We start from the raw sequence: 17,956 nt of genomic DNA on the forward strand, positions 1-17,956 counted from the left end.
TCCCAGTAAGTTTAACCTCCCAGCATTCCTACTTCCCAGCAAGTTTGACTTCGTAGAATTCCAACCTCCCAGCAAGTTTAACTTTCCAGATTTCCAACTTCCCAGCAAGTTTAACTTCCCATCATTTCAACTTCTTAGCATTCCAACTTCCTAGCAGCTTTAACCTCCCAGCATTCCAACTTCCCAGCAAGTTTAACATCCCAGCATTCCAACCTCCTAGCAAATTTAACTTCCCAGCTTTCCAACTTCCTAGCAAGTTTAACTTCCCAGAATTCCAACTTCCTAGCAAGTTTAACTTCCCAGAATTCCAACTTCCTAGCAAGTTTAACTTCCCAGAATTCCAACTTCCTAGCAGCTTTAACTTCCCAGCATTCCAACTTTTAAAAAGTTTAACTTTCTGTTTAACAATGATCTCTAATATGAATGTAATTATAAATGGATAAAAAGTAGCACTATCATATTGCTGTGGTATAAGAGTAATAAAACCTGTCAGCACATGTTTTTATTTATAACTCATCCTCTTATTTATCTAAGACATGGCCAAGTCAAGGTGATCAGACCCTTGTTAAAATCTTTAAGAGGCTCTATTCAGAGAGAGAGAGGCTTCAGGAGATGTTTTATCCTGCGAGACGCAGTGAAACATCATCTTCATTCAGCACTCAATGCCAGAGTCTACTGTCTACTGTTTCCATGCCTGTGGCGAACTGGGTTTTCCAGAGTTTATCTTGTGCCATCATGTTACGTTTCTGCTCTCTGCCTGCTCGGAATTGTTATTCTCAGGGATTTCAGGAACGCTGCACGGCTCAAAACCTGGACCCTCGCCACTCTGTAGAGCTGCCAAGACAGCTGGGATTGAAAAGCAGGTCATTGTTTCAGAGGAGTGCGGCTCTGAAAATCATCAAACAGAAAGACTTATTCCCTGCTTCTTTTTCAGACAGAAGGAAGCTTCATGAATAAATAAGAGAAGCTCCACTGTCTGTCTTCTCCAAACCCTTGCTTAGCCGAATGACCGGTGATTTCCCGCGGCCTTCACCGACGGCATCTAGCCAAACGCGTCAGCGCAAGAGAGCCAGCTCACCTTAAGATCATGTTTGTTTCAGTGATGCATCAAAGTTTTCTGCTCTTCAACCGGTCCTCTGAAATACAGGTGGAAATCATTTTTCCGATATATTTCTTCCAGCGATATCGCATCCATGGTTGCCATGACGACAGCTCCACATGCTTTTGTTTTGTTTCCGTTATAGGCTCCTTTTCCAGTCTTCACCATCATCCTGATATAAATTTATTCCCTGCTTTATATTCACCTCCTTCTGTAACTCTACACACACTTCTTCTGACGATTTCATTCATCTTTAATTCTCTCCAGCGTTACACACCAGACTTTTGTTTTGTCTGTTTTCTGGATCGTGGGATGTTTGTTCAGTAAAACGGAAATCCTCAGCCCAGCATGTTGTTTTTTGAAGAATTATTTTCCGCATCATATAGAGAAAATAAGTGTTATAAATGGCCGGGCCCGGTAAACAGGAAACATAAATAATGCAATTTTATTCCCCATCACATTTCCTCCATCTCTTATTTACACTTCCATCTGTGCACACACACACACACACACACACACACACACACACACACCTACCTACAGAAGCAGCCTCAAGCACAAGGACATGTTTTGGGGCTTTATGAACATAAATATTGTTTGTATATAAATCCAAGACCTGAAGCAATCAAGAATGTTATCCACTTACAATACATGCTTCTTCATGAATGTTCCTATCCGTCCATTAAATTTATCCATCCATCCATCCATTTATCCATCCCTCCATCCATCCATCCATTCCCTACTCAGCCACACAGCCATTTTTGTATCTATCAATATGTCCAGGCAAACATCTATTCATGGATTCATTATCCATCCATCCTTCCAATCATCCATACAATTCTCCATCCATCCATCCATCCATCCATCCATCCATCCATTCCCTACTTTCTGAGTAGAAAGGAAAGCTTTCCCTCTTGGTTAGTGTAAGCCACCCATTAATACACCCATCCCTCCATTCACCCAATTATCCATCCCCTAATTCCATCCATTCATCTCTCTGTTTATTCATCTCTTCATGCATCAATATGTTGGTATCCACATGGCCATTTTGGTATCTATCTATACAGGCAAACATCTATTCCTGGATTTATCCATCCATCCATCCATCCATCCATCCATTCCCTACTCTCTAAGTAGAAAGGACAGCTTTGTCTCTTGGTTAGTGTGAGCCACCCATTTACCCATCCTTTCAATCATCCATCCATCCATCCATCCATCCATCCATTCAATTATCTAATCATCCATCCATTCAATCATCTAATCATCCATCCATCCATCCATTCAATCATCTAATCATCCATCCATCCATCTGTTATCTACTATCTGATTGAAAAATAGTGCTTTGTTTCTCTTCTGGTTAATGTAATTCACCTATTCATCCAATCATGTTATCTATTCAGCCATCCATTCACACACATTTGGAAAAAAAGTTCTCTTTCTCTATTTTACTTGATGTCTTAAAAGCAGACCACTTCATAATCACCGGCTCTTCAGCTGAAACGTTTGTTTCTTAACGTCACAAGCTAGTATTTTCAGGATCAGTTTAAACTGCTGTAAAAAAAATATATATACTGTGGTATGTCTAAGAAAAGTAATAAAATTCGAGTTTTCGAGGATGAGGATGAGGAAGAGGATGAGTCAGTGGAATTTACGCTCCTTTATTCCGTGTGTGAATTCTTATGGTTCTGTTAATGCCACTGTATTTTTTCTTTCCTCGCTCACTTTAACACACCTGCAAACACACACCTCTAAACGAGTGCTTCTTCACAACAATTCTTCTGCAACGTGTTCTTTAGGATCATGGACACTCGTAAAACGCAGCCAAGGATTTAATTAGAGTATTTCAGTAAAAAAAAAAAAAGAAAGAAAAATATAAGAGTCCAGTTTTTTTTCCAGCATGAGGCTTGAACGTACGTGAACCCTTCAGTTTTCATGCCTCCATCGGAAAAGTGGTCATTCGAGAGGTGTGATACTGAAATAAACAGAATTGGTTTGTTACGCATGACTCAACTCCCTCTCTCGTGTTCGCACCAGAAATACTGAGAGGTCTGTAATGACTAATAAATTTGCCAGCTAAGAAAAGGGCAAGAATTCCCTGGGAAGACTCCGCTGCAGCCAGAGCTACTGTTCGCTGCTCTGGTAAGATTGCATCGTCTTATTAATATGAGCATAAAGCCACATCGTGAATAAACGAGGCTGCGCAGGACTATTTGTTTAGCCATTTTATCAGCATCGCTAATCATATTAGCAGCGAAAATGACTTTGGGATCGAACACAAAGACGGCTGATTCCTTTCAGAGTGGCGTATTGTACCGTTTTGTTTCAGAGTGCGTTGGAACTGAAAGGTCACACAAAAGGCTGTTTGGAAATGATTATAACTTCCTGTAATGCTTGTAATTTAGTAACAAAGCTCTGGGAGCATTTTCTCTGAATGCCACACCAATTTAAAGAAAAAAGTGTCAGAACTACAAAAGTATTGGCACCCCAGCCGGAAATCTATTCAAATCAACACGAATAATTTGCTGTAATTATGTCATTCAAGAATTCTGTGTGTTTGAACTCCATCGATAACCTGCAAACTAACACCAAGTGTTTAAGTGTTTACATGCACAGAGCTAAGAATATAAATCAGCTTAAAATATTTTAGATGTTATGTAAAGGCGTGTTCTTGATCCTAGACTACGATAGGACTATGATGCTATTTTCCTCAGGGGTTCATTTTAATGCAAGAAACATTAATAGGAAGGGGTGCCAATAATTTTGAAACCAGAGCAATGTACATTATTTCTATCTCTATAGAGCATATCAGTACTGAAGATCCATACAGTCTTTATAGCATATTTATACAGATATGTTTTCATGTAGGGTGCCAATATTTATGGAATTGGGCCCCAAGTGCCTTCATAGACATGCAGTTGCAGTTTCAGTGTAATATGCCCAGAGGTACTTAGGAGGTTGTGACACTTCACTGGAGCTTTATGTATACGGAGCTTAATGAGGTGTCATAAGAGTTTTATAAGCTAATGTCATGATAATATTCAGAAATATCTTCCAGTGTACATAGTGAACTATCTTACCGTACCTTCCTTCGCTTTGCTGTTTCCATGGCGACACCACGGCAGTGTCGTGTCCCATACCACAATGCGCTTACTGTATAGTGCAATTCTGTGAAATATCATAGTGAAGAATCTTGAATATATCGAATATAATCGAGTCAATTATATACAAAGCACATGGACACTCATACGGTCAGTTCGCTGCAGTTCAGCTGGACCGATTTCCCGTTGCGCGAAGGCGTGATGATGCGCTGTCACAATAGCGTTCTTGTGATAGTGGCTTCGCAGAGTCGTGTTGTGAAGTGAACAGCTTTTCTCTCCCACTCGCTCGAACCCCCAAGCTGTAGAGTCACCGGTGGTTCAGGTTCAAGCGCTGCTTCAGCGCCTTCGGTGAAAATCCTTCAATTATGTAAGTTACGCAATTACGCTAACTCTTCTAATAAACACTGGACACTCGCTAGGCTGTGTGTGTGTTTACTGTAGATACTGTTCCAGTACTGGATCATAAATTGAGGGAAATTCTCCACTGAGAAACATGAGGATGATGAGTGACTTTATTTTCCTGTTTTATTCGAGATTACACAGTTAACCTCCAGACGCATCCTGTAGGGCGCTTTGCTCCATGTTTTCATGTATGTTTTGTTTTGATGATAAAATCTTAATGTCATGGCTCCGCCCACTGTATCCTCATTGGTTGATGATGTAACGTGTCACCCATTTTGATTAGTTTGTCTGTTTAAACCCTCGTGTGTCTTGCAATCCTTGAGAAGCATATATAACAGCAGCTAGAAATCCCAGGAATATCCGTATCCATGCGCTCATCCTATAGTAACTGGTTATCGTTTCTATGGTAACAAATCCCGGTATGATCCATTTATTTTCTTTTAGATTTTTGCAGAAATATTATATTAATGTTATATTACCGTTATAGAAACATTAAAAGTTATATTATTATAACAATAACCAAAAGTCTTAATCTTAAATAGAAGTAAGAGATGATGGTCATGTCTCTCACTCTCTCTCTCTCTCTCTCTCTCCTGCCTGTCTGTCTGTCTGTCTGTCTCCCCTCCTCTCTCTCTTGGTCTGTCTCTCTCTCTCTGCCTCTCTCTCTCTCTCTCCTACTTTGTCTCTCTCTCTGTCTCTCTGCCCCCCCCTCTCCTGCCTGTCTGTCTGTCTGTCTGTCTGTCTGTCTCTCTCCCCTCCTCTCTCTCTTGGTCTGTCTCTCTCTCTGCCTCTCTCTCTCTCTCTCCTACTCTGTCTCTCTCTCTGCCTCTCTCTCTCTCTCTCCTACTCTGTCTCTCTCTCTGCCCCCCCCCTCTCTCTTGGTCTCTCTCTCTTTCTCTCTCTCTCTCTCTCTCTCTCTCTCCATCTCTCTCTTTACTGCTATCAAATATCAAATACTGTTCTCTGATTGGTCAGAAGGTGTGGACACATAACAGCAGCTAGAAATCACAGGAATATATCCATGCGCCATCCTGTAGTAACTGGTTGTCATTTCTGTGGTAACAGATCCATTCACTGAGACTCTGAGGAAAATTTGTTGAAGTGGTGAAGTTTACTGTAAGGATCATGGAAAGAGTCTCTAGCGTCAGCTTTTGGGAACATTTCTTTTTCTTTTTTCTTTTATTCTTGCCTTTTTTTTTCTTCTTCCTCTGTCTCTTTGTCCTTTGAACTTTTTTTTGCTTTACTTCCTTTCCAGACTGTTTACAGAACTTTCATCCTTTTAGTTGTTTTTGAGTAATGGCCTGTTTTTTCTTTTTCTTTTCTCTTCTTTTCACTTTATCTCTTGTCTTTTTTCTTTTTTCTTCAGAAAGTCTGACTGAAGGCTGTCATTGCCCACTGACCTGTGCGAGATTAGACCCTGAGCTAGAACAGAACGTATTCAGTGAAGAGAGAGAGAGAGAGACACACACTAGAGCTGTGTTTCCAAAATCCGTCTTTAGGGAACAGCAGATAAAAAAAATGATTCATGTGTCAGAAGCTGAGATTGAACAAAAATATAGATCTTAGTCTCTGAGAGGGAAAAAAATGCTTCACTGGACAAAAACAGGTAGAGATAGATATTATAATTTATAATTTTATTTTAATTAATTTAAATATGATTTAAATACATTTAATATAATATATTATAATTAGGGATTATATAATTAATTGGATTTTTATTTATTTATTTAATGAATTAATTTTTCATTTTTACTTGCTGTAAATGTCACACCCAAATGAATATTCTGATTTTATACAATTTTGTATTTTTTGTTTCATTAATTTTTTTTTTATTTTATCTATTTATTTTTTTATGTATTTTACTTGATTAAATATTAATTTGTAATTTTCATATTATAATTATAAGAATTATTTATTTAGTTTTACAGTTAAAATTAGTTTTAATTTTTAAAAATTATTTTATGCTTTAAAGAAAAGTTTCATATACTGAAGATAATTTCAAATGATCCAAAAAAAAATTAAATGAAATCTAAATCAATTTTTTTCAATTTAATTATTTATTATAAATTATTTTAAAAATGATTATTATTTATAGTATCAGAGATTTTTTCTAGTATCCGTGCTAGTAAATTTTAAAACTTACTTTTGCTTACATCTTGAACGTGTTGCTGTTTGAAAAATATTTCAAACTAAAATGTTACGCATTTTTAAAGCTAATCTTTATATCTGTGTTTTATTCGAGTCTGATGATCAGCAGATATGAACATGACGCATATCAGAGCCCGAATCCAATATGGCGCCTCCCTGCTAGCTATTTATTTATTTATTTATTTATTTATTTCTCCTCCCTCTTTCTTCACCTCTTCCCCCTTAAACCTGATCTGACTGTGACAGAATGCTTCAAAATCGAAAACTTTCCATGAAAATAAATACGGCGGAACGTGAGATGGGGAACAGAGGCGCTTTCATTCCTGTGTGGTTCCTGCTGAACACTTAGCCTGCGGGATTGAGCGTTAAGAGACATGCTACGTGTGACACATGCCAAACAGCTGCCTTGGTTTAAACACACACACACACACACACACACACACTGAGTTATTTGGCCCAGAAAGAATAGGCCACACTCTCATACCTGCCAGCTCTGATGCCTGATGCAGCCAGATTACACTTTGTCCAGTGAAATGATCCTTTTACTTTCTTTTAAATATTTTGCATTCATTTTGCTGCTTGGGTTTTTATTATTATAATTATTACTATTATTATTATTATTATTATTATTATTATTATTATTATTATTATTATTAATAGTAATAATGTTTAAGATTTTTGCAGCAACACGGTTATATTATTATTAGTTATATAAGATTTCTTATCTTAAGTAGACGTAAGTGACGTATGTGACTCTCTCTCTCTCTCTCTCTCTCTCTCACTCTCTCCTACTCTGTCTTTTTCTCTCTTTCACTCTGTCTCTCTTTATCTGACTCTCTCTCTCTCTCTCTCTGTCTGTCTGTCTGTCTCTCTCTCTCTCACTCTCTCTCTCCTACTCTGTCTCTCTGTCTCTCTCTCTGTCTGTCTCTCTCTGTCTGTCTGTCTGTCTCTCTCTCTCACTCTCTCTCTCCTACTCTGTCTCTCTCTCTCTCTCTCTCTCTCTCTCCTACTCTGTCTTTGTCTGTCTCTCTCTCTCTCTCTCTCTGTATGTCTCTCTCTCTCTCTCTCTCTCTCTCTGTCTGTCTGTCTGTCTGTCTGTATGCCCCCCCTCTCTCTTGGTCTGTCTTTCTCTCTCCTGCTCTGACTCTCTGTGTCTTTCTCTGTTTCAGTCTGTCTCTCTTTATCTGACTCTCTCTCTCCTACTCTGTCTTTGTCTGTTTGTCTCTCTCTCTCTCTCTCTCTCTCTCTTGCTGTTTTTATGAATAACAGTCTTTTTTATCACCCCTTACTCTGTGTTTATTCACTTCTTCAGAGTTGTGTGTTGATGTTTTTCTGCTCATGGTGTTGTGAGGAGCGTTTCTGTCGTATACCATCTCTCACCAACAACAACCCAGAACTCGCACAAAGTCAGTAAAAGAGAAAGAGCAGAAAATGAGAAAGAATGACAGAGCATCTTTAAAATTCTTCCACTAGTGCAGCTTAGTCACTGCAGAGTGTCAGCTTTCACAGACACCAACTAACTCTTTCCCCATTTAGGTTTGAGGGTGCCAAAACTTATGCACTCATCAAGGCTTAATTGTGTTATTTAATGGAATCATTTTTCCCCCCAGTTTTTCATGAAAAATGACTTGCAAAAAATTCTTTAAATATTTCACGCAAATTATTTTTAATAATTTTGTTTCTATCCAGTTTGGATTTTTCCGGATTTTTCAGCACACTTAGTTTCACTCTTAAAAAAAATAAAAAATAAAAAAATAAAATAATAATTGAATCATTTTAAATTAAATACTTTCATTTTCTTATTTTCATGTGGAGGCCACATTATGAGGTTTAATTCTGGCAAATTATTTAAACACACGTGCATTAATTACACAGATTTTACCTTTAATATGTCTTAACTTTACCCCAGCAGGATATTATCCAGCACTTATTAGCCTCGTTACCCAGCACCTAACGACCAGGCCATTATAATCAGCTGCTGAATATTAAAAACACACATCTTTTTTGTTATCATTTAATTATATTATTTTTATATTTATTTGAACACTGTTCTGCTGTTCTTTTAGATTAAATTATTTTAGATTTTTTTTAATTATTTTATTTTTAATTATGATTATTTACTTATTTAATTTCGGCAAACGGAAGCATTAATTGGTTTCTAATTTTTTTTTTGGGCTTATGGTTCATTATTTACAGAAAAAAACATAAAGTAATGCAAGTTTTAGTTACATTATGCTTTATTCCTGTTATTCTTTGCGTTCCATCAGCTATTAACAACTGTTTCCTCTTCTTTTTTCTCTCAGAAAATCGTTTAAGTTACAGCTTTACCTCTGACTGTTATAAAGCACTGACACTGGAGACTCCTTCCTTAATCGTTAAACAAACATCTCCTCATAGAAAACTCTGCTGTATCTGTGATGACACTCCTTTATCTGTTATGCACACACCCCTGAGTGAGCTGTTGCTATAGAAACAACAAGCGCACTAATAGAAACTTGTGATTAGTAGATTCATTAATGTCAGAGTTGCTGTTAGAAATAGAAATGAACCAAATCCTTCTGACCAATCAGAATCCAGAATTTCGAATATAGGATTCGGTTTATTATCACACTGAAGCTGATTTTTCACAGACAGACAGACAGACAGACAGATAGACAGACAGACAAACAGGCAGATAGATAGATAGATAGATAGATAGATAGATAGATAGATAGATAGATAGATAGATAGATAGATAGATAGATAGATAGATAGATAGATAGACAGCTTGACAGACAGACACACATATAGATAGATAGATAGATAGATAGATAGATAGATAGATAGATAGATAGATAGATAGATAGATAGATAGATAGATAGATAGATAGATAGATAGACAGCTTGACAGATAGATAGATAGATAGATAGATAGATAGATAGATAGATAGACAGACAGACAGACAGACAGACAGACAGACAGACAGATAGATAGATAGATAGATAGATAGATAGATAGATAGATAGATAGATAGACAGCTTGACAGATAGATAGATAGATAGATAGATAGATAGATAGATAGATAGATAGATAGATAGATAGATAGATAGATAGACAGACAGCTTGACAGATAGATAGATAGATAGATAGATAGATAGATAGATAGATAGATAGATAGATAGATAGATAGATAGACAGCTTGACAGATAGATAGATAGATAGATAGATAGATAGATAGATAGATAGATAGATAGATAGATAGATAGATAGATAGACAGACAGACAGACAGACAGACAGACAGACAAACAGACAGACAGTCAGTCTGACAGACATAAAGACAGACAGACAGACAGACAGACAGATAGATAGATAGATAGATAGATAGATAGATAGATAGATAGACAGATAGATAGATAGATAGATAGATAGATAGATAGATAGATAGATAGATAGATAGATAGATAGATAGACAGACAGACAGACAGCCAAACAGACAGACAGTCAGTCTGACAGACATAAAGACAGACAGACAGACAGACAGATAGATAGATAGATAGATAGATAGATAGATAGATAGATAGATAGATAGATAGATAGATAGATAGATAGATAGATAGATAGATAGATAGATAGATAGATAGATAGATAGAAGGTTCTGGAATGGTCTTTACACTCTCTTAAATCACATCGCAGATGAATCTGTTTTTTTCTCCCGTACACGTGGGTTGAGCCGACTGATCTCGAGGCTGTCTGACTCGTATCTCTCACACCGAGACTCCGAGACTCCTCAAACCCGGCGTTATCGGCCCTGTCCTGCTGTCTGATGTTTACCGGAGCATCAGTGTCCTAACCCAGAAGCTCAGCACGAGAACCAGGGATCTTCTGTCTTCCCTTAATGCCAGAGATCAGAAGCGGCGCAGCTCCGTGGCCCTGGATGAGACGTGCTACCGTAGAGTGTGAAACGCTAGCGCTTGGCTAAACAGGGCTTTATTTAGCAGCGAGCGTGTTTGTGAAAGCGAGTGATATGGAAGGCGCTGGCATGAAGAGAATGTAATTACGTAGTGAAGCGAGGCTGATGTGGTGAGACTCAGCACGGAGACGTGTTAAACAGGGCATGGCTGTTTACAGTGCAGAGCGTGAGGAGGAGTGTCATGATTCAGGGGTTTGATTAACTTTTTTCTCTCTCTCTTTTTATTGGGACACTTGCTCATCAAAACAACTGATGATTTATTCATGTCTGGCTCCAACTTAGCTGCTACCCGCGGCTCGTCAGCCCCCCGTCCAACTGTGACAAAATATCAACGGACTTGTTTTCTCCCTTTCTCTATCTCTCTCTCCCTCTCGCTATACTTTCCTTCGCTCCTTCCTTCTCTCTCTGTACTTTGTGTCCCTCACTCTCTTTATTCTATCTTTACTCTCTCTCTCTCTCTCTCTCTCTCTCTCTCTATCTCCTTTCTTTTGCTCCTTCCTTTTCTTTCTGTACTCTGTGTCCCTCACTCTCTTCATTCTATCTTTACTTTCTCTCTCTCTCTCTCTCTCTCTCTCTCTCTCTACTCTGTCCCTCTCTCTCTCTCTCTCTCTCTCTCTCTCTCTCTCTCGATTCTCTCTCTACTCTCCATCTCTCTTTATCTCTCTCTCTCTTCTCACTCTCTATACTCTCTTTCTCTCCTACCCTATCTCTCTATACTTTGTGTCCCGCACTCTCTTTTTTCTATCTTATTCTCTCTGTCTCTCTCTCTCAACCCTCTCTACTTTCACTCTCTCTCTCTCCTTCTCCCTCTCCCCTCTCTGTCCCACACTCTATCTATCTATCTATCTATCTATCTATCTATCTATCTATCTATCTATCTATCTATCTATCTATCTATCTATCTATCTATCTATCTATCTAGCTCCTTCCCTCTCTTTCTCTCATTCTCATTACTCTCTCTCTAAACCTTTTTAATCTCTCTCCTTCTCTTTCCCTTTTTTTTTCTTTCTTTGTCCAAATTATAAATTTTGTAAATGTCACCAAAATCCCGGTGCGTTTATTTCAGCTCCCGTGGCCTGTTGAGTGTTCTTACTTCACTAGCTTGTAATTCTCACTTACTTCACTTCACACTTCTTCTACTTTTTTTTATTAAATCGAATCTCCTGCCGATTCTGTGACGTATTTTGGCACATTTTATGTATAGATAAAAAAAAGAAAAAAAAGAAAGTTGACTCAAAACTCTGTTCTAAAGGAATTCTAAAGGTCATTTCCGAGCACTAGCGTTGCGTCAAGACCTCATTCACTTTACCTCAGCCTCGTTAGAGACACGTCAGTCCTCAGTCTCGAACCCGCATCGGAGGCTTCTTTTTTTTCCACCACTCACGCATGTGAATGAAGCTCCATAGCAACTAGCTTTCTATACACCGTGCACTTCAACGATCTCCTGCAACGCGAAATGTTTGTACGCTACGATAAAGAACAAAGCACTTGAGAGTCTGAGCGGTTTTGTCTTTAAGCGTGACACGAAGCAGTGAGCAGCTTAAGCTTGACATGCAGAATTGCTTTAATTATACAGCAATAAAAAACACTCCTGTGTTTAATAAGTCATTTAATTTATAATTAATAATAGTGCTATAAGGAATGATGCTGCCCTGTTAGCGGTATGCTTCGGTTGCTAAGCAACACACACTAGCAAAGATTACAGGCTTTTGTGTGAACAGATTGATGGCTGTAGTGGAGTGGGTTTATTGGTTTATTAAAACTCGCTCGTTAATACGGTGAAAGTTCTAATTAATGTTCATTAACACATTCGAATACAAATATACCTGCAAGCGAGCAGCGATTAAGGGGGCCAAGCACTATCTGGGGGAAAGAGGAGGTGAAAGAGAAACATGGGATCATTAGTGTTTGTTCCCAGTGAGATATGTTACATTTGATGAGAATACGTCAATCCGTTGCTGGGATATGACATCACTTCCTGTTCAGTGACGTCGGCATGAAATCAGTTTGTGCGCAAATCAGGAATCTGATAGAGAAGAGAGTCAGTGTTTGGATGAGATGAAGCTACAAAGATCCGAGAAAAGCAGGAGATCCAATAAAAATTAACGTCATAGAATCTGTAGAACTCGGCATTATCCCAAGAGTCAGAGAACGTGATATCGTGTTTCTATGATGCTGCATTATGCAGTTATTATTGCTATCTGTCTAACTTTGTCCAGTTGGTGGCGGTAGATAGCTTGTGGGATAAGAGCAGCCAGCAGCCATACATCGCTCTGGATAAGAGCCAGAATGCCAGAAATATAAATGTAAATGTTATGGAGCAGGGTCTTCTGTCAGTGTGCCAAATTTCACCAAATATCTACAAAGCATTAGTTAAAGAAGGAGAAGAAGAACATGAAGAAGACAAAGATGAAGAAGAAGAAAAAGAAGAAGAAGAAGAAGAAGAAGAAGAAGAAAACCTTCAGAAACAGTTAGTTCCTTGCACACGTTCTTTGATTGTCCCCCTAAAACTTTTAGACAGTTAATTATCAAGCAAAATGTCTACAAGGCATTAGTTAAAGAAGAAGGGGAAAAAAGATGATAAAGATGATGAAGAAGATGAAGAAGATGAAGAAAACATACAGTTAGTTGCTTGCACATGTTCGGTGATGGGCCACCTAAAACTTTTAGCTAACTATCAAGAAGAAAAAGATGATGATGATGAAGATGAAAAAGAAGAAGAAGCTGAAGAAGTAGATGAAGAAGAAGAAGAAGGTAATAAAGAAGAAGAAGAAGATGATGAAGATGAAAAAGATGAAAAAGAAGAAGACAATGAAGAAGATGTAGAAGAAGAAGAAGAAGAAGATGAAAAAGATAGAGAAAAAGAAGAAGAAGAAAAAGATGATGATGATGAAAAAGATGGAGATATATTTACTATACACTTTCGGTGATTGTTCGCTTAAAACATGATGTCTACAAAGTATTAGCTTAAGAAGAAGAAGAAGAAGAAGAAGAAGAAGATGATGAAAAAGAAGAAGAAGAAAACCTACAGTTAGTTGCTTGCACACGTTTGGTGATTGGACCCCTAAAACTTTTAGCTAGTTAATTATCAAGCTAAATATAAAGCATGTAGTTCATTAAACATTAATGCACGATTTTAGCCCTGATTTGCAGTCGGTGCCTAGTTTTGCAAAATCGAAGGCAATTCGAAGTCGCCATTGTGTCACCGACTTCCATGAAATAGTTGCCATGCTAAATATTTGGACCTGTCAGCGACTCAAATTCGTGCAGTGTGAAAGGAGTTCTGAGTGAAAAATACCTTGCTGATGAGCGGCGACAGCCACAATGTCGGTCAGCACAGCTTCTCTTGGAGCACAATATTATAGTTTATAGGTTTTTAGCAGACAAAAATGTCTTAAATATAGTTCTATCAGAATAAATAAGCTTTACAATTACATCAAACAGAAATAAAGCAGAAACATTAGCTTGACCAGCCGCATCAGCAGCAGCACACTGCAGAATTATTCATTTGTTCAGTTCTCCAGAATGCACAATCCTTGTTCCCCGCACTGACCACGTGGCTCGTGAATTTTTTGCGGGGTTCCATTTCCAGTCTCACGCGAGAACGCTGATCTCACGTGTGATTTTTGCGTCATTTCCTTATTACTTCTGCCGTACGTTCAGTTGTGAGACGCAGTTTGCGGACCAGACAGAGTTGTCGGAGATTCTTCCTATTGTGAAGTCATGCAGTGTGAAAGATCCATCGTGCGATGTGAACAACAACAGCGACAGAATGCTAACACAGACAGTCGTGCAGTGTGAACTCGGCCTAAGGGTTCGAATGCTGGTGCTGGCGAAACAAAAAAAAACGATCGAACTGCACTTCCAGATCAGAGACATAATTTTTTCCAGAAGATTCCAGAAATCTTTTCATTATTCATTCACCGTTATTAAGGATAAAACCTGCTTCATGTCTCATTTAGCCTCTAGCTTTGAAAAGCACTGTGGCTTTTTTTCCCTCAGGATGAAAGAGTGAAAGCTGCAGAGTTCCTGATGTCCTTGAAATCGTCCATACTATCATAAATCTGGCTGGAATTATGTGGGGAAAATGTCAATAAAGTAAATAATGGTCCTGTCCACTCACCTTCCTGTCCACTCACCTTCCTGTTCTTCTGTCTGCAGCTGTAATGTGTCCTCCTCCACCCCAAATCTCCAATGGTGAGGTGGAGGGCTCTGTGTTCCAGTGGGGAACCAGCGTTAGCTACCGCTGCCTGAGCGGCTACGAGCTCTCCTTCCCCGCGGCTCTTACCTGCGTGGGTCAGGGATCCTGGAGCGGAGACGTGCCGCTGTGTATGCGTGAGTAGATCCTCATCACCTTTAACCTTCTCTGTCTTAACACTAGCTCATCATCCACCACAGAACATTCTCGACACGGCTCATGCTACACCGGAGCACGTTCTAGTACAGTTAGCTAGCTTAATCGCTGCAGCTAACTAGCTCAGTGTCTACATGGCTCACGCTACACCACAGAACATTCTCTACATTTAGCTAGAACATTCTGTACATTTAGCTAGCTTATTCTCCACTGTTAGCTAGGTCTGTCTCTACAGTTAGCTTGCACATTCTGCTCATTTAGCTAGAACATTCTCCACAGTTAGCTAGCACATGCTCTTTATCGCGAATATTCTCTACAGTTAGCTAGCTTATTCTCCACAGGTAGCTAGCACATTTTCTTCACTTCACTAGAACACCCTCCATAGTTAGCTAGCTAATTCTCCTCAGTTAGCTAGCTGATTCTCCACAGGTAGCTAGAACATTCTCCAAAGTTAGCTAGCTGACAGTTAGCTAGCTCATTCTCCACAGTTACGTAGCACATTTTCCACAGTTAGGTAGAACCTCCTCCAGAGTTAGGTAGCTTATTCTCCACAGTAAGCTAACACATTCATTTCATTTATCTAGAACATTCTCCACAGTTATCTAGTTTATTCTCCATTGCTCTCTTGATCTTATTTACCACAGTTAGCTATTTTAAATCATTTTGAATGGGTTATTATTGTTAACTAAATCATTGTCCATTGTTAGCTACTGTATTCTCTGTTATTAGATCGTCCAATACTCTGCTGTTAGCTAGTTTGCTAGCTTATTCTCTTTATTTATCCAAAACATTCTCCACAGTTAGCTAGCTTATTCTCCACAGTCAGCTAGCTTATTCTCCACAGTTAGCTATCTTATTCTCCACAGTTAGCTAGCTTATTCTCCACAGTTAGCTAGCTTATTCTCCACAGTTAGCTAGCTTATTCTCCACAGTTAGCTAGCTTATTCTCCACAGTTAGCTAGCTTATTCTCCACAGTCAGCTAGCTTATTCTCCACAGTTAGCTGTCACATCCTCTTTATTTATCTAGAACAATCTTTACAGTTAGCCCCACAGTAATGTGTTATTATTATTGTTGTAAATTAAATCATTTTCCATTATTAGCTACTGTATTCTCTGTTATTGGATAGTCCATACTTTGCTGTTAGCTACTTCATTCTCCATTGTTTGCTAGCTCCTGGTTCATGCTGAATAGCAGGTAGTTCATTCTCCACTGTTAGCAAGCTCATTATCAACTGTTAGCTACCTCATTCTTTATTATTAGCTAGTTTGTTTACTTCTCACTATTATCAAGCCTTGTTTTTCTATATTTTTTTTTGCTTGTTGACATTTTGTTTACTCTACATTGTGCTCTTTATGTCATGAAGTAAATTTCTTCAGTGTAGCAATAAATTGTTCGTTAATAAGAAAGGCACTCAGCGTGTAGAAACGCTCTGCTTTGCAGTAACAACTTGGAGGTTATGGTTGTTTATTTTCCTCTGATGCTAATTAGTCGTCCTTGGTTAAAATGTCAGGAGCGTGACTGCTCGAAACTCGGCGTATTCTCTCGCTCGAGACGTCCTTCAGCTCCGAACGAACTCTATCGGAGTCTTACTCAGCGGATCTGCCATGCCCTCAGAGGCTCTCCGGTTGCCCTGCGTGGCCCTGAGCGCGATGTCTTCTCTCACTGACGTGCCTCGACTCTGCAAACCTCGATATGAAGTTTCTTTAGAAAATAAGCCGGGGTTCGGAGTCATACGCTGCCAGAAGATGAAAGCATCAAAAGACGGATTTAAAAAAAAAGAAAAAAAAATCACCTTTAAGTTCTTTAGTGCTGATGAAGCTGAAAGAAGCTGAAATTATAATTCACTCCAGGAAATTGATCTAAGCTGTGGGATTAGTGTGACAGAAACACACGGCTCGGGTTTATTCTGAAGTGGTGAATATTAAAGTGACTCTTAATGGATGTGATTATACCCTGAAACACAGGAAATGTGATTAAATCGTCGTGTTTCTGAAGGGATTCTTGTGTTAATCCGTCGGTGTTTCGTTCTTTGAGTGAGAAGTTAGCGGTGTGGATGCATCCCAAACTGATGTCACACCGAAGTATATGATGCCAGTGTTGAAGTGAAAGTCCCAGACATGACTCAGATACTTAGTGATAACTAGTAGCTAATTACAATACAAATATAGCCACAAATATAAAACTAGTAGCTAATTACACTACAAATATAGCTATAAATTTAAACAAACAAGCAGCTAATTTAAACCACAAATATAGATACAAATATTAACAAACTAGTAGTTAATCTAAACCATAAATATAGCCACAAATGTAAACAAACCAGTAGCTAATTTAAACAAAAAATATAAATAAACAAATAGCTAAATGAAATCACAAATATAGCTACAAATATAAAGAGAAACTAGCAGCTAATATAAACAATAAATATGGCTACAGATATAAACAAATTGGTAGTTAATGTAAACCACAAATACAGCTACAAATATAAACAAACTATGTGCTAATTTAAACTACAAAATTGGCTAAAAATAAACAAACTAGCAGCTAATTTAAAGTACAAATATAGCCACAAATGTAAACAAACTAGGAGCTAAGTTAAACTACAAATATAGCTACAAATATAATCAAACTAGCAGCTAATTAAAATCACAAAACTTGGCCAAATATAATCAAACTGGCAACTAATTTAAACTACAAATATAGCTACAAATATACACAAACTAGCAGCTAAATTAAACTTCAAATATAGCTACAAATATAAACGAACTAGTAGCTAATTTAAATCACAAAAATTGGCTAAATATAATTAAACTAACAGCTATTGCAATCCACAAATATAGTCACAAATATAAACAAATTAGTGGCTAATTTTAACCACAAAAATTAGCTAAATATAAACAAA

The 17,956-nt window shown here is 38.1% G+C and overlaps 1 protein-coding gene across 5 annotated transcripts in view; it reads left to right on the forward strand.

Annotated features, from left to right (window-relative positions):
* csmd3a (CUB and Sushi multiple domains 3a) overlaps nucleotides 1–17,956 on the forward strand; it is a 289,841-nt gene that overhangs the window by 241,467 nt on the left and 30,418 nt on the right. For all 5 annotated transcript variants that reach the window (XM_058376410.1, XM_058376411.1, XM_058376409.1 and 2 more), the window contains one exon: nucleotides 14,860–15,033. In XM_058376410.1, the coding sequence (XP_058232393.1) occupies nucleotides 14,860–15,033 (174 nt within the window). The remainder of the gene's footprint in view (nucleotides 1–14,859; nucleotides 15,034–17,956) is intronic.

Source organism: Hemibagrus wyckioides, linkage group LG23 (assembly GCF_019097595.1).
Source record: "Hemibagrus wyckioides isolate EC202008001 linkage group LG23, SWU_Hwy_1.0, whole genome shotgun sequence".
Classification (NCBI taxonomy): domain Eukaryota; kingdom Metazoa; phylum Chordata; class Actinopteri; order Siluriformes; family Bagridae; genus Hemibagrus; species Hemibagrus wyckioides.